Raw genomic sequence first — 22,194 nt, forward strand, 5'->3', positions numbered from 1 at the left:
CTGGGCTTGTCCAAGTTGTCCCAGGGTGTGCTCGACGGAGGGGAGGATGTGTCGCTCTCGTAGGACGACCTGGTTGAGGCGGGTCAGGTCGACGCAAATTCGGTAGTCGCCAGACTGCTTCGGAACGACGACGATGCCGGAGCACCACTCTGTGGGGCCGTCAACGCGGCGAATGACCCCGTCGGCTTCAAGCTTCGCAAGTTCGCGCCGGACAGCGTCATGGAGTGGAAGGGGAACCCTTCTCGGCGTGCTCAACGAAAAGGGTCGTGTCCCGGGTTGGAGACGGATGACGTACTCCTCTCGCAGTTCGCCCAACCCGTCGAAGATGTCTCGGGAAAGAGGCGTGCGCTGCTGTGGCCCTTCAGAGCTTGTGACAGCATCTGCGAACCGGACGACGCCCAGGGCCTGGATTGCGGGGAACCCAAGTAATGGCGTGGTCGATGCTGGCAGCACGTAGATACGCTGGACCGTGGTCGTTCCCTTCCACGTGAGAGTGGCGTCGAAAGTGCCCAAAACGGTCAACACGTGGTTTCCTGGTCCCGTGAGCTGGCCTTCTGCCGGTTGAAGTTGTGGAGGGAGGCCTGGAAAAGTCTCGGGTACGGCTGTGACTTCGGCGCCGGTGTCGATCTTGAAGTTCACGGAGTGACCGTCGACGGAGACTTGCGTGAACTTGGCTAAGGGGCGCGGCGTCACCGCGTGCAGCTGAAGAGAGCCAAGTCGGTCCCGCTGTTCGCAAACGGCTGCGTAATGACCTTTCCGCTTGCAGCGGCTGCATATGGCGTTCCGTGCCGGGCAGTTCGCACGGGGGTGAGCGGTGCGGCCGCAGTAACGGCAGGGGCTGTCGCCGTCGTGCTTGTCGCGGGCCGCGTGCTTGCCAGTGCGAGTGTTCTTGCGCTGTAGGTTTTTCCCGGAGCGCTGTCGACCCTCGGAGTCGTGCTTGCGTGTCTCGGCGACCACGTGGCCGGGAACAGACTCTGCGAAGAGCGTGTCACGTGCACGTCCGGCGTCCTCGTGGACACGAGCCTGGAGGCGGGCCTCGTCCAGCGATAGCTTGGGACTTCGGCAGAGTTTGTCGACGAGTGCCTTGTCGCGAAGCCCCACGACGAAGCGGTCCCTTACGAGTCGGTCTTCAACTGCGGTCGACGCATAACCACATTTCTTGACGAGCGACCGGAGCCCCGTGAAAAATGCGTCCACGCTTTCGCCGGGTTCTTGGATGCGACGATGAAACACGACGCTTGCGTATACCTCGTTGGTAGGATGCACGAAGTGGCGTGTGAAGGCTTCTTTGACGGCGTCGAAGGACAGTAGCGCTTCCGAAGACAGGCCGAATGTCTCAAGTACGCGCCGAGCCTCGTGGGAGCCCATGAGGTAGAGAAGAGTCCGTACCTGGACCTCGTCGGCGGCGTGGTGTAGTCCCGAAGCGAAGCGGAAGTCTTCGAAGACTGTAATCCATTGTTCCCAAGTGCTGGGGTTCGCGAAGTCGAACGGAGGCGGCGACGGGAGGGACGTGTGGGGACTGTCGAGCGGCTGTCCGCTAAGCCTTGTCTCCTGCTGCGTAGCTGGCGTAGCCATGCCGGCCGTGTCGAGCGAGCGAGCCGAGGCGAGGCGAGGCGAGGCGAGCGAGCGAGCGGGCGGGCGAGCGAGCGTTACGCCGCTGCTGTCGTGACCGCTTCTGACACCATGTCGCGGAGTTGAGTGACACGCAGACGCATCGGATTCCAGTCGGCAAGTGCCGTGCTTTATTCGAGCCGCCGATTATATAGCCTCGCAACGGAGGAGCGACAGAGTGAGGGGGCGCCACTTGCGACCTCTACACTGTGTAAGTGGACGTTGCCTCGTTCAGCATAGGCAACCTGCAATGCTGTTTGGCGCTACACGTTGCGCCATCTAGCGACTGCAAAATAAAGAAACTGGGTAGGCCAGGACTACGCGAGTCGCGGGGGCCGCGGGCAGGCGCATGCAGAAACCATGTGTGAACGTTGCATTTCGGATCGGCGTGAGTTTTTTTTGGATCCGTTTTTCGTAAAAGTAAGTCCCAACTTCACGTCTCTATAACCTCACCGGGTTCCTGTGACATCTCGCCTACTCCTGGAGTTCTTCCAAAAAATAAACATTGCTACTGCTGCATGAAAGACGGCCACAGTCGCGAAGGTGACTCAAGGATCAAACTTCACCACTTCCCCAGCTTCCCTTCGAGATCTTGGGAAGCGACACGGCGACAGAAGTGGATTACTGCAGTGCGACGCAACAAGTAAGTGAATTTTACAGAAACTGTTGGGAGGGAAGTGAACGAAAATATATGTGCAGGCTTGGAGAGTGGTCGGACGAACTCATTTTGCGGACTACTCGGCAAAATAACATATTTATACAAATTGTATTACGAGTCGCTTTGACAGCCACATTAGGGAAATACGATAGGAACAATCGGGGCGATTGTTGCTTCGCTGTGGCGTCGAGAATCGGGCGATCAGGTCTTCAAGCGAAAGGCTCGTCGGTCCGTTCCGGTACTCCTAATGCCGTTCGGCACGCGTGGTCGCAACCAAAACCTTCCAAACCTGCGAGTTTTCAAATACTAGTGGACTTTCGTAGCACAAAATTTTGTTTGTTTCAGCAACCAAATTTAATGCTGAGTCTGGTAACAGTTGTGACGGCATGCAGAAAGCAGGATGCTAAAGGTTTTCTTTAGAAAAATCTCATGCGAAGCGTAAATATCCTTTTTTACGCGTACACTTCGTTGCCTGTCGCCATTTTACACCAGGCTTTGCAATGTGCGTACGGTTCTGTAGCATGTAGAGTTTGGTTCTAATTACCCAAATTTTATTCTAGTGTGTGTGGGCGTCGGGAGGAGAGGACGGCCGAGCGAGGCGCGAGCGGGGGCCAGCCGGCGAGGAAAGAGGAAGAGCGTGCTGCGCGAGGCTGGGGCCGGGCAGGAACGATAGAGCCGTTCTGGCTGGTCTGACCCATGGCGATTCCCGGGAGCATTCCACCAGCGAAGTTCGGATCAGGACCGGCGGAAGCGGCGAACCCTGACCATACTGGCCTAGTCCATGACGATCCCGGAGTGGTTCCGCAGCGAGACGCGAGACTCTGGCAGTGATAGCCCAGAACAGCTAGCCTACGCAGCGCTGGCGTGGGAAGGGCGATCCGCAGGCCTGGACACGGGTCCCGACTGTGAGCTCTGAACGACGGGCGACAACTAGGGTCGGCGGGTCCGGAGTGCCGGCTCTCGAAGACGGGCAACCGGGATGTACAGTAAACCCATTTGTTGTATTGTGTCACTTCCTGGCAAACGAGCGAAGCACAGACCGATCGGGCGCCGGGCGGCCACAAGTAGTGAAGACAACTCAAACTGGTGTCCAAATGACGACTCTAGAATATTCTCTCAGCACTTGGACCTAGCAAGGTTCCCGATTAAAAAATCGCATAAAAGAACCAGGGACGCAGGTACACACGGGGACTGCTGAAATCGGGGTCGCCGCCGCTCGCAACGGCCCGGCCGGAAAACTGGCCGCCCAATTAACAGAGACGCCTCCGCTTGTGGCGCTGAATGCAGTGCTCTCGTGGCGCCGCCTGGCCATTGCCGGCTGCCTATAGTGAAGAGCAATGGCCGGGCTAGAGTGAACAGGTGCGATTGTTTGTTGTTTGTTTATTATGGGGTGTCGGGAAAGGGGGAAACCAGGAGATGTGGGCCTCAATTAACGGGCGAGTCGCTACCTGGTTGTTGGGGAAAGAGGATAGAAAGAGGGAAGATGAAGATTATATACAAAAAAAGAAGTTAAAAGGTCCATTTTTACAACTAATCTAGTTATAAATATCCGCCCAGTTAGTTATCAACATAGTTCAGAGCCTTTGGTTAGGGAGCGAAGTAGACCAAATCACAGTCTATCCGCCAGCCCAGTGTCACGTAGAAAGCGCAGAAGAGCGCGGAAGGCTTTCTCCGCTGTTCCTCTGGTTCCTCTAGGGTTCAAAAGTTCTGTGATAGTTGCATATGGCAGGCCAGATAGTGTGTAGTGTTGGAAAAGAGTTCTTCTGGCCTCGTGATGTGTGGAACAAACCAGCAGGGCATGTTCTGTGCCCTCTGGGTCGCCGCAGGTGGGGCAGTTGGGATCCGCTTTGCGACGCATCATGTGGAGCCGCTTGGCATTGTATGGGCAACCAGCCCGAAGCCTGTGGAGAAGGCTTGTCTCAGCCTTGGGGAGCTTGCGGGGAGCCACGGGTGGTGGCCTCCCCGTTGCGACCCCTGGATGTGGATGCCGTTCTGTGAGGATCTCACGGATGAATCGATGAGCCTCGTTGAAGCGATCCAGTAAGAAGGTTGGGACTGGATCGTCATGTGCTTTTGCAGCCAGCTGGTCAGCCCGTTCGTTGCCAGGAATCCCGACGTGAGACGGGATCCATTGCATAGCAAGGCACCATCCCATGTCTCAACTGCCGCTGCCTCAGACGCGACTCTCGCCAGCAGTGGGGTTGCATTATGAAGTCTCTGAAGCTGCTGAAGAGCACCTCTTGAGTCTGTGAGTACGACAGCTTTTGTTGGTGAGGAGGTGTTCTTAATTGACTCAAGAGCAGCCCAGATGGCAACGAGTTCTGCCGTGGTTGACGACGATACAAAATTTAGCCTGCCCGATATATCATAGCCCATTTCTGGAATGGTAATCCCAACCGTGGCAGTCCGTTTGGTGAGGTTAATTGAGGCGTCTGTATAAACATGAACCCAACCGTCATACATTTCGTCTATGCGCTCAAGAGCGATTGAGCGAGCGACAAACCCTGGGACATTCGCCTTGCGCTGTGGGATTGGGAGCGTCGCATGTATCTCCAGGGGAGGACGCGTGGAATGTGGTGGTTGAGGGAGGATAAATTCGCTAGGAGCTCCAACTTCAAAGTTGAATCGTCTTGCTTGGCGCCCGAGGTGAGAGTTTGGCCGGGCAAAGAGATGTTTACGGATTGTGTCCGCAGGGGGGAGACTGCTCATACGAGCGATGTTGCGCAGCGCTCTCTCTTCAAGTCTTAAAGACAGCGGCCACTCTTCCGCTGCAACAATTGTAGCCACGTTCTCTGCTGAAGGAGGCAGTCCCAAGCAGCTTCGTAGTGCGGACCGGTGAAAAGCATCGATGTCTCGAATTTGTGCCCTTGCAACAGCCAGTAGCGGTAGTGAATAGAGAAGCCTGGACATGATGAGCCCTTTGTACATTTGAAGTAGTGCACGTTGGGATGCACCCCAGGAGGAGCCTCCAAGCTGTCTAACGACACGTAGCAGTTGACGGCAACGTTGAAGTCTCTTGCGTACTTCAGGTCTCCATGTCACCCGATCGTCAATAATAACGCCGAGATACGTGTGGATTTTCACCCTTTTAACTGGCGTTCCAGCAAGTTTTAGTCGTAGGGCATTCTGTGGTGCTCGGCCTGTGGGTCGGTAGAGGAGTGAGGCAGTCTTTTCCGCAGATAGAGTAAGGCCTAGTCGCGCTATGGCCAGTGCAGTAGAGTCCAGTGCCACCTGGAGTCGATTACGGATCCCTAAAGCGTTCCTTGAGGGCCCGACACACCACAACGCCACATCATCCGCGTAGATTGCCATGCCAATCCGAAGAGCTCGATTCTTTGCTGGGAGACATCGAGGGAGGACGCTCATGGCAAGATTGAAAAGAAGAGGGCTCAATACACTTCCTTGGGGTACCCCTTGAGCAATATGTCTAGATGTGCTAGTAGCATCTGGCAGTTTCACGCTCATGGACCGACCGGAAAGAAAAGACTCAATTAGAGATAAGAGTCTGCCACAAACCCCAAAATGCTTTAGTCGGTGGATGATGGTTGGATGTGGCAATGTATCAAATGCACGACTGATGTCGAGGAACACGCAGTGTACCATTTGCCCCGTAGCCTTGGCTTCTTCTAGGGTTGAGGCAAGGTCTCCTATTGCATCCGCAGTGCACCTCTTGGCTCTAAAGCCAGCAAGTTCGTGCGAGAAGGCACCCACTCTATCCAAAAGCCAGGTTAGACGTTGAAGAACCATTCGCTCAAGAACTTTTCCCAAGCAACTCGTCAAGGAAACCGGCCTGTAGGATGAGGATTTTTCTATCGGCTTCCCTTGTTTGAGTATGGGAATTACTATCGATTCTTTCCATGCATCTGGAAACGCTCCTGTCCTCCATATGTCGTTGAGCTTTTCAAGTATGCCTGGGTGGTGTACAGGATCCACGTTCCTGAGCGACTGGTAGGTTATGCCATCGGGGCCCGGAGCGCTTTTCTTTCGACAGTGATGGAGCGCTTGAGTGAGCTCTTTTAGGGTGAAGTCTGAGTAAGTTGCCAACGATGTCTCTTTGTCTTGAGGTTGACTAACCTGGCTTTGCGGTGGATTTGTCAATCTTTCTTGGTATTGATGTGGTGGAATAGAGGAGCGGGAAAATTCATCCGCTAATAGCCCTGCCACTTCCGTCATGGACATACCAGATTTGATTGCAAACCCTGCAATAGGGTGTCGTGGAACCTTCGCGCCGGAGAGAGCTCGAGCGATCTTCCAAGCGCGCTTGCCTCCACCTGGACCACCAAGCGATGCGCAGTCCTGGCTCCATTGCCACCGCTGAAGTGCCTTGGTGTGTCGCCTGAATTTAGCGTCAATTCGGTTGTAGCGAGTCCAGTCCCATGAGGCGTTGGTGTGAAGCGCCCTTCGTTGTGCCTGCCGTCGGGCTGCTCGTAGGTTAAGCCACTCAAGGTCAGGAGAGGGGCTTGTAACTGGAACTGTGACGGATCGCGTTGAAAGCCGCAGGCACTCCGCAATGCATGTAGTAAGGTCGTCATAGTTGCCTACAATGGCAGAAGAGAGGTACTGGCGGAATAGGTCCCAGTTAGTGACTTTGCAGACCTTGAGGTTCTTTGGAAGTGCTCTGGGGTGTGTTAACCTGATGGGAACATGATCACTCCCTCCAGTGTCCGATTGGGCTGTCCACAAGGCGACAACTTGTGACGATACCCACGTTATGTCTATTGTGCTGGCGTTAGATCCACGTCTACAAAATGTCTTCGACCCGTCATTAAGAGCTCGCAGTTTTAGGGCTGCCGCAGTGTCTTCGAGCTGTCGTCCCCTGGCGTCCGTTCGGGTACCGCCCCAGGACTCATTGTGTGCGTTGAAATCTCCACATATAATAAGCTGTCCTCGGCTACGTTTGTGAATTTCGTTTAGCACCTTTGCGTCCCATACGCCATGCGGGGAAATATATGCAGAAATAACCGTTGTGACGTGCCGGCCAATTGCGATTATCACCCCGGCGTATTCTGCAATTTCTGAAGACAAGTCCGAAAGATCAAGGGGGGCATGGTATACATCGTCACGGACCAATATTGCAGCTCGCGATCTTCCATCGGTACTTAGAGTTGCACTGTGATGAAAAACATAGGGAGACAGACGGACCTCTCCTGGGATCACGTACGTTTCTTGTAGAGCCAGTACATCTCTTCGTTCAGTTGCAAGAGTTTGGCGGAGAACGGCCAAACGTGTGCGTAAACCATTTACATTCCACTGAAGGATAGAAGGAAACAATGGGCTACGTCTTTCTCTAGGGGGAGTTTTCTGCTGTATTCTTTGTGCACTGTTTCCGGGGTTACTTGTTTGTTGGCAGCGTTGGTCATTCGAGGGTCCTGCTAACATACCCCAAGAAGAGGAATCATAGTTTGCAGAATCGTCGTGACTGCGCGGGCCCATGATGCCTCGATGTTTCTCAATATAGTAAAGGCTATGTTCGCAGCTGCTCTGATTATGGATGTCCATCCAGGTGCTTCGCCAGAAGATGCGCTTTTGTCCTCAGCGTCTCCCTCTTGTGTGGAAGAGCGCTGTCGTGTTTGTGGCGGTTGCTTGGGTGTTTGCTTCGGAGGTTCCGATGTAGCCGCTGCGTGCGCACCGTTCCCAGCACTTCCGTGGGCACCTTCTGTATTAGGAGGCAAAGAATGGGTGCCTCCAGTTACAGACGCGTAGGTAACAGCTCTTGACTTCGAAAGGTGTTTTGCCTGTTTACTCAGTATCTCTGGCTGGGCATCCTCTTCGCCAGACCGAGATGCCTTCTCGCCCTCCAAGGCTGACCTGGCCGCACGAAATCCAATCGAATTGGTCTTGGAGTAAGTGAGTATCTTCCGCTCTTTGATCCACTTCGGGCAGGCATGTGATGTGGCCTCGTGATCTCCCTTGCAGTTGACACATCTCAGTGTCGGTGACTGACACATGGCATCGGTTGCTTCGTGGTGTTCTCCGCATCGTTTGCAAGCCATAGCGCGCGTGCAGGAGACCTTCTTGTGACCAAATCCGCCGCAGTTGTGGCATTGGAGCGGTTTCTCCTTATAAGGCAACACAGGGTGACGAACATACCCCAGCAGAACATAGTTTGGCAGTTTACTGCCTTGAAATGTGAGTTTCACGACGCGCGACTTTCCAAGACGTCTGATGTCGGCGATCTTGCTCTCTGAGCGGAGATTATGCTCTAGCTGTTCTTCTGTAGCGTCCATGTCAACATCCCGGATGACGCCAACTGTCGTGGGCCCAGACAAAGCTAAGTAAGGTCGAACCGGTATACCACATAAGTCCGTGGTTTTCAGAAGTGCCTGTGCAGCTTGTTCGTTCAGAACTTCGACGGCGATCAGGTTGAGACGGTCGTTGTACCGGACCTGACAGGCAGATTCTTGACATATGCCTTTCAGTGCTTCCGTAAGCTTCAAGCTACTGATAGATGTTAATCTTGTGTCTTGATTAACTGGCACGAAGATTATGGTAAAGTCATCGGTTTGTCGCTTTGATGGACGTACCGTTTCCGTGCTTGACCACGAACACGTCCTTTTTGTCCTTTTTCTGGTGACGAGATTCCATTCCCCAGTGGAGCCTTCGCTGTCCATGTCAACCATCTCCGCGACGGAGGGCGTCGATGAAGACTGCGAACATGCAGGATCTTTGCAGTCCAGGGCTGGCTCCTGTTCTGAACTGCCCGCTGAACGTTGTCCAGCTGGTATGGTGCTGCTTATCTCTGATGTAGACATACCTTAAGCTGGGCGGCGTGCCGCGGCCTGCGATGCCCTAAATGATGATATCCACCCAGGATATCTGGTCCAAAGGACCAGTAAAAAACGTTTCCAACCCAAATTTCTGAAGAGGTAGGTGCGATCTCTTACGGCCTTTGCACTGGGAGTAGTTGCTCTCTGCGGTGGCAGCTTGGAGGGGTCGCTGTAACCCTACCGCTCCTACAGCGCTTCAATTCCTTCTGAGAGGCACCTCCTCCTCACTGTGTTGTCCTCTTTGCTCTAGGCTTGAGTTGGACATGTTTCTAGAGTAATTAGACCCACAGGTCATGAGGCCGGATGCCTTCAGGGACCTATGCGGAAAGCGTCATTCTTTTTGTCTCAGGCTTTAAGAAACAAGTTTGTATAAACAAGCATTTGATTATTGTAAGCCAAAACTTATTTCAATAGGCTCACTAGAGTTATTTCGAGCAAGTATAGTTGCCCACACTTTCAATCGCAGTGGTCGAGGAATAGTTGTTCACGATGGCTCAGGCGGTGTTGGGCATGGTTTTGTGGTCGCACCCCTATGCGGCTAAAAAAGTCCCATTGCTCCTCGGCGAGAGTGAATACCACAAGGAAACCGCCCTCTAGCCCGGTCATGGAAGGACATGCAGGGCAGCACTGAACATCCCGCTTGATTTTGTTTCGCAACACTCATTGCGGGGACTCTGAAAATTGAAAGAGAGGCGCGAGGAAACTTCACGAGTTGTTATCCTGGGCTGGCTTGCTAGAAGAGCGTCTCAGCTGAGACCGAGTAAAAGAAAGCACTGCAAAGGGTGGGGCGCACGGCTGTCTTGAGACGCGGCTGGAGTCCCGCTCAGCTCGAGCGCTGGCTTTGGCATTGCTTTCTTTCCCACTGTCTCAGCAAAGCAAAAGCAAATTGTTGTGTGTATGTTTATACAGCCGAAGTTAGTCTGCCTCTGTGAGCATCTGGTGTCTCAGCTGTAGATGAGCAATTTAGCCAGTGTGGTGCAACTGCTAATCTGGGGTCTTTAACGTGCACAACGCAGTAGTGCAACACGACCGCATGTCCGTACGATGCTCATCCAGATCGAAACGGGCAGGGGTGGGGATTAAACCCAGGATCCCTGGGTTCTGCAGCGCGAGCTTTCGCTCCACATGCTCCGAGCTGGTGCGTGCTAGCCCACTCGGCCACAGATCCCCCCACAATCTCAGCTGAGACGCTGTTTCTAGCAAGGAGGACCTGGCTGCTTATTATTGCGAAGGACAAGAGTCATGGTTGGTGTAAAGAGCGACGTGGAAGTTTTGAGTCGTTGCATTATTAAACTAACACCATGAAAGTTGATCGTCTGACATTATTCATATTTGAATAAATGAAATAAAAATTAATCCAAAGAAAGACTACCTAGTAAGGGTTTCAAACATGTGCAATGCTTTTAATAGAGCACTTCATGGGAAGGGAGTTTATTAGACCCTTTTCCTCAGCCTCAGATTTGAGCCACAATGACTGGCTGCTTGTTGCCTTACCATGAGGACCACTCGCTGTGGTTTGCACATAACACTCTCCGTAAGTTGACTACGGGTAGAGTAACATTAAAACTGAAAATCTCAAATCCCTGCGCGATGGCGAACAAAACAGAACCAGCGCGGTTGGAAAGCTGGAAGCTTAAAAAGAAAAAGTATGTTAAAAATTTTGGAGTGAGGTGAAGGAAATTACCTTTCGTTGTCGCCATCATATATAGTTCAATATTTGTACCTTTCGTGGTGTTGGAACATGGCGGGCAACATTGAACAGCTTATTTATAGGCGCTAGGTGTTTTCGAGAACTTTCTCGTGACCCTTGTGACGCGCTTCTCGTTTTTCTTTCCTTGCAAGATTAACTGTGACTGACTGCAAGAACGAGGAAGTAGCGCGAGGAAATATTTGAGAAAAGAATCCTCTGCGTCAGGGACAGAACCAGCGCCACTTTTCCTGAGCTTCTCAACCTCGAATTTCAGCCACCTTTCAAAAGATGGCGCAAGTGCGTGTCGTCTGCTACCACATAGGTCCTTTTTATTACTTAGGAGAAATAGTATGCTTTAAAATAATTGCAATCATAGAAAGTGATTTTAATTAGAATGAGAAAAGCTCTAATTAAAAAATTGTTTAAATAGCTGTCATATTATTTGATAGCGGTTTCTTGCATACAGAGTCGAGCTTCAAAATAGTCCCATGATTTCAAATTGTTTTAAACAAATCTGAATATGAATACAAAAACATCACGCTTGCAGTGAACCAGCTCAGTCCCTCTAGCATACAATTAAAAAAGAATTAGATTAGATGAAAGAATGCTGTCTGAGAAAACCAAGAACGCCTGAAGGAAACTTCTTTGAAATTATAGCACAATCAAGTTGTGTTTACAAGAAAACTGCTCGCGTTTCACTTCTAATATTTTGTATGCTGATTTTTTATGTTTACCAGGAGCATGCCCTTAAAACTCGTTGCTGCGTTATGATGCGAAGCCGAGTTACGAGACTTTAAAATCACATAAAAAAGGCTCTTTTTGAATAAATATAGAAAAATGTGAGTGAGCTAATTAAGAAAAACACATATACACGGAACTAGACCAGTCCTTCATCTACTCAATAAAAAAATAAGAACAGATCTTGGATGCATTACAAGTCTAGAAACTTGGAATGCATAGAGGTATGTCTGAAAATATCAAAACTTGCAATTTTTGTTAACTTATTGCGCGTTAAGTTTTGAAAAATGCATAGAAAATTTTGCACTAAAAGACCGACGATGAATTGGCAACTTATTTGCAAAAAGAATGAAATACGTGGCGCGCGCACAAACGCGACATTTCTACCGCAAACAGGAGCGTTAGCACAGCTGCCACCAATATAATGGTTTGGGGCCGTGGGACCACCGCCTTAATAAAAAAAAACATTGTTCTTTTTAGGGGCCCTTTAAGTTGTATGATACCTGGCCAAATCTGTTACCCCTTCAGGGAGGGCAGAGTGAGGCCCAGTGCACTTCAAACCCAAGTGCTCTACCGACTTATTATGGCAGCCAGCACATAATGTGTCTGTCTCCTGAAATTTAGCCCTATACATCCTCGTTTTCAAAACTCCCATTCTCGCCTCAAACAGTAAAGAACTTCCCAGTGAATTGTCGAACACATTTTCCTTTCTGGTGTCCCGCTTTTGTATCCTATACATTGTTAGAGCTAATTTTTCCTGCATTCTTACCTGCCACATTTTTCTTTCTGCCTTTCACTCCCTTTTCCATTGAAGTAGCCTGCTCAGCCCCATCACTAGTGTGCAGGTATTTAAATGTAAGCTTGCGGGTTCGGTTTGTCCATTTTGTGTTGAATTTTTCATGTATAAATAATTGAATACCGCCTGTGCCCACCGCATTATCACCCATTTCGGTCAACCTTTGTTCAGATTTCAACTTACTAATTGCTTCTGCTCTCAACAGACGACCAGCCCATGTCCCCCTGTACTCCCTTGTTCGATGTCTTCGTGCTCCCATTTTCAATCTGCCTACGCTTCTTTGTCAAATTTCTAATCCTGGTTGAACCTGTGATTTCATACACAGTACCCCATTGTCAAAAGACAGTCCTGGTGCCATCATTCCTTTCCATATACCTCCGACTACTTTGTATCTATTATAGTTCTACAGTGCCTTGAGCTTCATAATAGATGCATTTATTTACCCTTTTCTAATTATATTCTCCCCATGTTCCTCTAGATATTTCCTTCCCTCATTCAGCAAGACTCCCAGGTACTTGCATTTTCCTACATGGTCTATTACAATGTCTTGTATTCTCAGGGGTTCCCTTTTTCCGTTGTTAAAACATAATTACTACAGACTTGTCGCTACTAAAACTCATGCCCAACGTGTCCCCCTCCTGTCCACATATTCCAGCTAGTTCCTGTAAAATATCCTGGTTATCTGCCACAAGAGCTATGTCGTCCGCATATATCAGTCCTGGTATTATCTGTATTACATTTCACCCTCCTTCCATATAACTCGCATCAAAACCTAAGTTGCTCTGCTCTAATTTCTTTTCCATTTCACCGAGATATATCATGAACAGCAGGCAACAGTGGACAGCCCTGCCTAAGCACTCTTTCTATTGCTGCGGGTTGTGTAGTTTCTGCTTCCCATGTTATAACTACCTTATTGTCTTTGTACACCTGCTGAAGAAACCTAACCAAATTTGCATCCAAGTTATACTCCTGCTGCTGATGCCAGTTTTTTCTGGCTCACATCATCGTACCCTCCATGATGTACACAAAAGCTAGTCATAAAGGAGCTTGGTTCTTCATCGCCATCTCTATACATTGTGTGGCAATGAATAGGTTACCTTTCAGTCTTCTATCTCTTCGAAATCCGTCTTAAAGCTCACCCAGTATTTGCACATCTTTCTGACCATTCCTCCATTCTCCGCTTTCCTATCTGCATAGATAATCTGTATATAACTGAAGTTTGCGTTATTAGGGGATACGCCTCAATGCTGTCTTTGTTTCCTTTGCCTTTATATATTAGTCTCATCTTAGTTTCCAATCATTGGGTACCTCTCCCCCATAATTAGTTCATTAATCACACACCCTAACTTCAATTTGCTTGATTTGTCCTAGTGTCTTAATGAGTTCCATGGGCATGTCGTCTGGGCCTGTCGCTGTACCTGCTAGAACCTTACTTTTTGCATCATCCCATTTTCTTGTGGTCGTCTCCATTGTTACATAATTTTGCTCCTCCTCTAAACTGCTGATGTCAGTGCTATCCACTGTAAGTGTTACGGGTTAACAAAAAATAGAGCTGCAGGTGAACATCTCTCCCTTGGAAGTTTGGGTTTTTCTTCCTCAAAAACATCTCCGATTCATCAATTTTTTTTTTTTTTTTTTAATTTCCCTAATTTGATTTAAAAATAAAAGGCACAGGCAGTGATGCAATTGGTCAGAGTCACTTTGGAGCAGCAAAAAGTACTTGTGGAGCGTAAGCACACATTTCTTTTTTATTTGTACCAATGTGAATTTTGTGTTAAAGGGACACTGACACCCCCCAAAATATTTTTTTCATTTTTTGCCAGGCGATTCATAATGGTGTCGGAATACTGCCCCATTAATATTTTGCTACAGATTTTATATATATATATATATATTTTTTTTTTTTTCGATAAAGCCAAAAAACGCAACTGCTCGAAACTGAAACCGAAACCCACGCACCGCACGGAGATGTGGAGAGGAGAGAGTGAATGGCGGAAGTCACATGGCTACATCCAGGTGCAGCAGACGAAAAGCGTTGCGGGATCCGTTCGCCGCGCGATTCCTTTGCAGTTATGTTTGTTCCGCTCGCTGTTCTGTCCTTCAAGGTGAGTTTTTTTGGACATTTAAGTGTTGGCAATTAGTAGTGAGTACCCGTGGGGAATTCCCGTGATTGGCACCGAAAAATATACTCCTAAGATGTTGCGTGAGGAGCTGGATCACATCTGAAAGTGGCATTGTGCGGCAGAGGTGTCAAAAATGGAATTCCATACCATTTAGTTCAGCGACGTATCGTCCAGAACAATTGTATTTTTACAGTTTTTACAGTGATAATTGTAAAAAAAAGAAATATAAACATTGAAAAATGTTTGAAAAAAAAAAAATGGCACACCCACACTAGGGATTGAACCCGTGCCTGCTGTGTGTGAAGCGGACGTCTTTCCACTGAGCTACTGAAGGACTCTTTCGTTGGTAGTAATGCATCCGGTCGACTTTATGTCGGAAAGTTTGCTGCCGATTTCCCTACAGTACATGCACTCCCGGCTTGAAGTCGGGCAACACCACACCATTGACCACATTCGCACCATATGCGTGCGTATTCAACCCGATGTACGCACTTTGTGCTTGACGTTTAAGTGAGCGATGTCTTCAGCCACAAGAAGGGACGACGGCTCGGCGACGTCTTGGTGGTCAGGCGTGTCGTACAAGATCAATATCAATTCTTTTGATCGTTCCAAAATTTCTCTTTTGAAGGATGACATAATTCGCCGGTACCGTGAACAATAGTTCTGAAGTAGAGGTCCCACGCCCGTCGTCCGCTGCCACCCGCGAGTCCCACGAAACGCGAAACGACGCCATGTTGAGAATTATGCAGTGAAGGCCCAGAATGCTTCTGGTTGTCTGTGCAACCTTTTTTTTTTTTTTTTTTTTCAATCAATGTATTAGCAGCTTTTTGGAAGCCACAAAAAATAGGTTACAAACTTTTTTTTTTTTTTTTCAATATTTAATATAGAGTGTGTGCCTTCAATGATCCACTACTTTGATTAAATTTGGTGGTCGCGTCAAAACCTTAGAAAACGGCCCGTGATCACAGAAAAGAGAGTGAGCACGACTCAAACCGGCTAGTTCTCGATCGGCGGCTTTTGGGCGGAAAGAAACCGAATTTCGAGCCGCAAATTCTGTTTTGGGTACTTGGGCTCTCATATGTCACGCACAACTCAAGAACTCGGCGAGCATAAATACCCTGTCAGTGTCCCTTTAAGATTTACGTGTTTATATCTACTTTGCATTCCTGCTTCTCTGAAACCTTTTGATGGCATCAGCAGCATGCAGGTTTGATTCCCTATCTAGCACCTTGATTGCGCGTAGAAGCAAGCACAAGGCACAGAGACAAGCTGTTGATTGATGAAGTGCAGTACAAACTTCTGTGCATGGTTATTATAGGTATGAAATCAAACTTAAACCAAAAGGTATATTCCACTGAAATAATGTTAGATTATAATAATTTCGAGCATCGAAATTGATTTTTTTTTGTTTTAAATTATAATAAAACTGCAGTTCATAATTTAGATAGAAAATGATTTTGTCATTGATTATGACATAAAAGAAATTTTTTAACCCAAACTATAATCAGCATGTGAAAAATAAATATGCTCTCTTAAACAAAAACAATCTTTCTGAACTCAATTAGGTTATTTCCAGGCTTGCACTAACAGCTCCAGGTAATTTAGTTCACATTTATTGCATTCCCTGTGCCATAAAACAGATGGAACCCATATAAAGGTAATAACAAAATGAGAGTTGACATAAAATATAATCATATGGAACAGTTCATGAAAGTTTGTTTGTGGTACTAAGTATACATGATGAATCTCGAATGTGAAAAAGATATGGTCAGGATATTGTAGTCTATCATACATACTAGCCAGTTTTATTGAGAAGTGTGAAACGTCCCGCTCTGCTAGCTATCCAGCCAGAACAGACAAGCACGAAAAATATTGCAAAAATTCCTTCAATGTTTGATACAGACATCAAATCGAATATGATGTTATTTGAGGGTGGTATAGCGGTTCTTGATTTATTTTACTGTAAAGTTCCATCCAGATGGAAGAGAAAAGCACCACTGAACCTTTGTGCAGCATACACGAGGGTTGATCCCTATGCTACTTTCCTGACCCATTTCCGGAGTTACCCCCCATTCACACTGGAAGCGGATCCGCGTTCGCGAAGCGGTTGCGAAAGCGGTTGTATAAAGATCCAGTGCAATTGCACGCGCATTTGATGTCATCGTGTGCGCGTGCAATTGTACTGAATCCTTATACAACCGCGTTCGCAACCGCTTTGCGAACGCGGATCCGCTTCCAGTGTGAATGAGCCCTAACAGCACTCAATGTTCCTATGTTAGTTTTAATGTAGTCTTTAAGCCAATAACACTTTTCCCAGCAATCCTAAAACATTTATACTGCTTCCTGGAAAGAACCTTGTCCAACTTCTGGAAACCACGCACCTCTGGCCTCTATTACCTTGTATACCCATTAAAAATCTCCTCCCATGCACATGTTACCTTTGTTTTGTTTTTTAAGAGTCTGTAGTCATTGGGAGCCAGGTTGAGCGATTATGGTGAATATCATTTCCGAAGCTTTATTTAGGAATGGTAACCATTGTAATGCAAGACCTGATGCTGGGTGCAATGTCGTAATGAAGAAGCACTGCCTTTCTCCAATTTCCACGACGTTTCTTCTTGATCGCAGCGCATCATTTTGCAATTAGGTTCGCGTAGTAAGAACCTGGTATTGTAGCTCCACCTTGTAAATAATAATAATAATAATAATAAAAATAAAAAGATTTATTGAGTAATTGTTATTGTTACTCTAGCTTGGATGAAAAGCAACAGTGCTTTCTACTGGGCCCTCGGGATGGAACCAACGGGACTTTATAGGGCTTGCGGTCGTTCTATCTGGACGGAACTCCAGAACCTCCGTCTTCATGTACTGTAAAATACATGATATGTTTGCGAGCCCCTAATGTTCGCAAATTTTACGACTTGGAAAATTTGCAAACTTCAGGGAGGCAAATATTTCTATCATCTCGAGAGGCCAATTTCAGCCTTTAGAATTCGAAAAAAACTTAATTGGTCGCAAAGATGACACCACTGCCCAATTCGCAAAAACTGGGGGGCGCAAAAACAAAGGGTTTTACAGTACTATCGTGATGGAGGCTCAAGAATAAAGAAATATATGACAAAGAGGATAAATGACCTGAAGGTTTTGGTTACGACCGTGTGCGGGATGTCTATGTGGTCCATTATCTTAAGTTTCGTTTTTTTCTCAGTCTTCATATCCATCATGAGCCTACAGAAGCTTGCCTGCATGATTTCTTTTGTTTCGACATACTCTCGGCAGTTATTTAGAGGGCTAAAGCGGGAGTAGGCAAGCTCTACAGTTGTGAAAAGTCGAATTAATTGGACAGAGGTTCAGCTAGCAGCTGGTCCTAAAATAGTGTCTGGTGTCTTGTAAAAGCATGAGAAAGAATGTTTGGAGATCTAGGGCCATGGAAAGAAACTAATGACATACAGAGATAAATAAATATTCGGGACAGAGACGGTTTCCTTGAGGCTACAGGCTCCTTTTAGATTGTTTATGAAAAGAAAAATAAATAGTCCCGAATGATGCCCAGTGGAAGATGCTGCAACAATCCGGACAAACTTTGAAACGTCACAACACAATTAAAAGGTTGTCATTCCTTTCATGAACCCCACCAGTGACCCGTCTGAGTTGTATCTGACAAGGAAACTTCACGACGCCACGTAATCACTTTTTTTTTCAGCTTTGTTGTTATTTAAATAGCTACATTCTTTCAATTTTCTTGACCACTAGCCAACCTGAGGTACCTAGCCCAGCAGGTATGCAACGGTCATTTTGCCGAGTTGACTGCAATAACTCTACCACTCTGGTCGTGTGGTGGCACCGAGTATGGGAGGCACTGCACACTAGTGGACGAGTTAAACTTGTACCTGGTATTGAAAGGATAATGCCAGCTTGCATGTAAACCCAACACCAGGACTATGCATTCTTGAACTAGAGGCTGCAGAAATTGAACAGCAACTGCAAATGAGCAGGCAATATTTAGCATCCATTTATCTATCCATCCTCAACCTTTCTAATATGGCCCGATCAAAGCATCAAGGCACTAAAAGCAAAAAAAGTTCAATTTAAAAAAAAGAAAAAAAAAAAGAGGAAAAAAAAGAAGAAAAATGTAAAAGGCGGTTTTTTCAAGACATACTAAGTTCCTGAAGAGGTTCTGTCTCTCAGCATAAAGTCAGCTACCATTATCATGCTCCTAACAGGTTCTCTTCGTGAGGTTTCAAATATAGTGAATTTTTTTTTATACATGTTTTAAGTAACAGTGTCTAGAGTACCATCCCACGGCACTCTTGCATAGCGTACAAGTGCCATCCAACGGTATTCCACTCACGCGTTCAAGTGCCTTCCGAAAGTCTTGTATAAAACAAATTGTTGAAACAAGATTTTCGAAGCGTTAGCAAAGCAGTGGTAAGATGTGTGCCTCATACGCAAGTGGTCCCAAGTTCAATCCACAATGCGAGCTTATCTTTTTTTTTTCTCTCTCTTTAACATTTTGTTTTGTTGAGGCTTTTAGCAATATTTACAACATTTCTTTTTTACGATTAACATTGAAAAAACCTAATGTTGTCGACGAAACTTCGCTGAACAAAAGGGTATGGGACTTCCCCTCCAGAGGTGCATGGGGGGCGCCAGGGCTTGGGTTGCCGGCTAGACATGGGCGTACCAACTAGGGGGGCAAGGGGGTCGCTTGCCCCCCCCCCTGAGACAGCCGCCACTGGGCAGGGCAAATACTGTCCGTCGGCGCCCAAGAGATACCACGGACACCTACCTCCAACCCGGGGGGGGGGGGGGGTCTGGTTTGCCCCCCCACTCAAAGACAAGTTGGTACGCCACTGCAGCTGGATGTTGTGAAGCGGCATGTACGACGGGGACAAGTGGGTTAATAGTTTTGTAATTAGCAAAAGCATACTGTCGCCGCGAAGTGGCGTGAACGCAGGCGGGGGTGTGTGTTAACGAACTCCCCAGTGATACACGTGCCGTCCGACTTTCTTTCGGATGGCACTGTAGACACAGCCTTCAAGTAAAAGTAGGCTCAGTCAATAAACATTGTCCCGGCTGACCTCGAACCTAACCTCAACGCCAATACAATGCAAACATTTCAGCAAGGGTACCTGGAAAGCAAAAAAGCACTGCCCCCCAACTAAGACTTGGCCCTCTCTTTATGAACCTACCTAGGTTCTGCCCGGTCCTTCATCGAGGAATGCCGGCACTCGACGTCTCTTCGGGTCCTGGGACGTCGTCAGGATTGCCTCGATCGAGAGCCTGCGTTCCGTGCAAGCCAGAGGCTAACTGAGTGCCCTGCCTTCATTTCACGAGCACGCGCATGGACGAGCGTGCAGAGAAGACACCGATACGACGATCATGCCGGTATTTCAGCTAAGGGCAAACCACTGGCTCACATTACGCGACAACTCGCCCCCGATGCGTGCAAGCCTAAATACTTACATATCTTGAATTTCAGGCCGTTAGCATCCACGAAATTCGACGTTTTATCAACTTAATGCCTACAACTATTTTCGTTTTTCCCTGCACACGAACGAGTCATTGGGATACGTTGCCACGGAAGGCGCAGCAACGCATCCCAATGATTACCCTACGCCGAAAAAAGAAATTCACACTCGAGGTTCGGAGAATCAACACTCGTATAGGTATATAACAAGATTATATAATGGTTTACAGCTTTCCCCATAGCAACAGCTAGAGCTCGAACTGCGGCAGCTCTTTTACGCACAGAGGACGCGGGTAGGACTTGTCAGCGTGTCACACGAGCCCCCCCACAGGAAAGAGAAATAAAGAAAACAAACTCAGCAAAGCGACTGCAATGCGCTTTTCGGCCAGCTTTCCTACAAGACTTGCCGCCTACTCGATCATCGAGATGTCCCTTTGCTTTCCCCCTCATCTAAGTAGCTGCGGCGATTGCTAGGCTAATTGAATCACACGCAATCTCAACAGACAGATATGTTCCCAACTCGTCGTACCAACATTTCGCCGTTTTTTTTTTTTTTTTTGTTTTTTTTTCTCTCTCAACGATAACACGATGTCAACGGTTTGAGAAGGTGGCACGTTCGTGCAAGGCATTAACGTCCAATATCTAGGCACCGCTTTCCAATTTTATTTTACTTTTTGTCTTGCTCAGTTCGGTTCTAGCTCGCAGGACGTGCTCATCGGCGAAGCTCGCGGAGGCGATATGCTGCAAAATACAGCACTGCGAGGAAGGCTTTTTAAAATTTCTCACACAATTTCTAAGTGACCCGATAAACAGATCAGTCTTGGAGGCCAAAGAAGGCTCGCGAAAGCGGCCACCTGACCAGCGTATTTGAAAATCGAGGAGAAAAAGCGATCCCAACGACGGTGCCAGAAGCGACTTGCCGAGTGGCGGACGCGAAGCATTAAGCCTAACACCACAGCGCATTGTTTGCACACTGCAAAAATAAACACGATCCGTCGGTGCACATTCTCGGCAACAAATTATTGCCCGTTCAACGTGGAACAAACGCTGCTTACCTGATCGAATAGCGCTGCGCCGCGTTCAGTCGTCCGCACAAGTTTCCGTCGAGCCTCGGCGACACTTCATGGTTGGCTCGGCGGAAATACTTCCGGAAGAAAATAAGAAAAAAAGAAAGAACCACCTGGGATAAAAGTACCCCGGGTGTACGCGGAAAGATGACCTGGAAGGGCTCCGGTCCTGGTTTAGAACCTCAAAGCTACTAAGCTGCCGGCTTGTCGGCGGTGCAAATCGTGCGACAAATCCGCCAAAGTCCAGGGTGTCTCACGGTGCAGAAACCACGGTTCACTTCGGAGGGAGAGCAGACACCACGCAGAGGGAGGGCTGAAAATGCTGCACAATGCAAACGCGAAACATGAGATTCAAGCGCATTTGGGGAAGAATGTTTTGGGTTAACGAGGCGCTCGAACGTGAGTAATTCGACAAGTGCCTCGAACTGAGCACGCAGATCAGGCTTTCTCCGCAACAAAAAGCTAATGAAATCTTTTTTCTTTTTTTTCCCGAGATGTAGAAAAAAAAAAAAAGGATGAAGTGTGTTTGGTGTCGCCACCTAGTGGGGGGAACCCGCTCATTTTTTGTTTTTACTTTTATTTATTGTGTGCAGGTAAGCCGGAGGCTGACCGGAGGAAGTAGTGGAATGCGTGATAAAAGCGCGCGTTCAAAACTTCCAAGTGTCGTGGTGTTGTTGCAGAGCCCTAAAAACGTTGTTCCGTAGGTCGCCAACGAGACTCGACCGCGATGGTGTGCACGGAAGGAAGTCACGTCTAAACTCTTTAAAAGTTTAGTGCTCCGCTTGTTCTAGAGATGGAATGCAATACCGAGTACTCAGAGTACACGCCACCTTCGTCCCCACGGCATGAGCCCCTGTCGTGCAGCGTCTTTGGTAAGTAATCGATTCCTGGGATACAAAACTGATGTGAATTCGTTCACGTTTGCCGTGGTTTTCGTTGGTTGTTTAGTCTTTGTTCTGTGTCTTGCTTTTCCTGTTATCTCTGGATGCTACAAGTTAAATGACATGCTGTCAGTGAATGAGAAAATAAGTTCCAATGTATGCAAATCCTTCCAGAACAATGTACCCTTTCGGGGTGTTTTGTAATTTGGAAGGTTACCGTGATATGCTTTCTGTATGTAGTCTTTCAACCGTGAAATCAAACAGTCCAACGGTTGCTTACTTACTGACTCCTTTCTTTTTTCAGCAAAGCTTTAGAAGGGCCCTGCAAGGACTTTTTTACGTGTTTTTAATTTGCACCGAACTTGAGCTCACTGAACGTGGCAACTTAATAAAGCT

At 47.9% G+C, this 22,194-nt stretch overlaps 2 protein-coding genes across 2 annotated transcripts in view; one reads left to right on the top strand and one right to left on the bottom strand.

The window, feature by feature from the left end:
• LOC8050534 overlaps positions 1–21,418 on the bottom strand; it is a 101,499-nt gene extending 80,081 nt beyond the window's left edge. Inside the window, exons 1-2 of the mRNA XM_029995623.4 lie at positions 20,906–21,418; positions 19,573–19,663 (exon numbers count right to left, since the gene is read on the bottom strand). The gene's annotated coding sequence lies outside the window, so the exon portion shown is untranslated. The remainder of the gene's footprint in view (positions 1–19,572; positions 19,664–20,905) is intronic.
• LOC8050532 (protein MMS22-like) overlaps positions 21,044–22,194 on the top strand; it is a 116,404-nt gene continuing 115,253 nt past the window's right edge. The window contains exon 1 of the mRNA XM_029995613.4: positions 21,044–21,789. Within this exon, the coding sequence (XP_029851473.3) occupies positions 21,711–21,789 (79 nt within the window). The 5' untranslated portion in view covers positions 21,044–21,710. The remainder of the gene's footprint in view (positions 21,790–22,194) is intronic.

Source organism: Ixodes scapularis, unplaced genomic scaffold (genome assembly GCF_016920785.2).
Source record: "Ixodes scapularis isolate PalLabHiFi unplaced genomic scaffold, ASM1692078v2 PGA_scaffold2__306_contigs__length_199485367, whole genome shotgun sequence".
In the NCBI taxonomy this organism is placed as follows: domain Eukaryota; kingdom Metazoa; phylum Arthropoda; class Arachnida; order Ixodida; family Ixodidae; genus Ixodes; species Ixodes scapularis.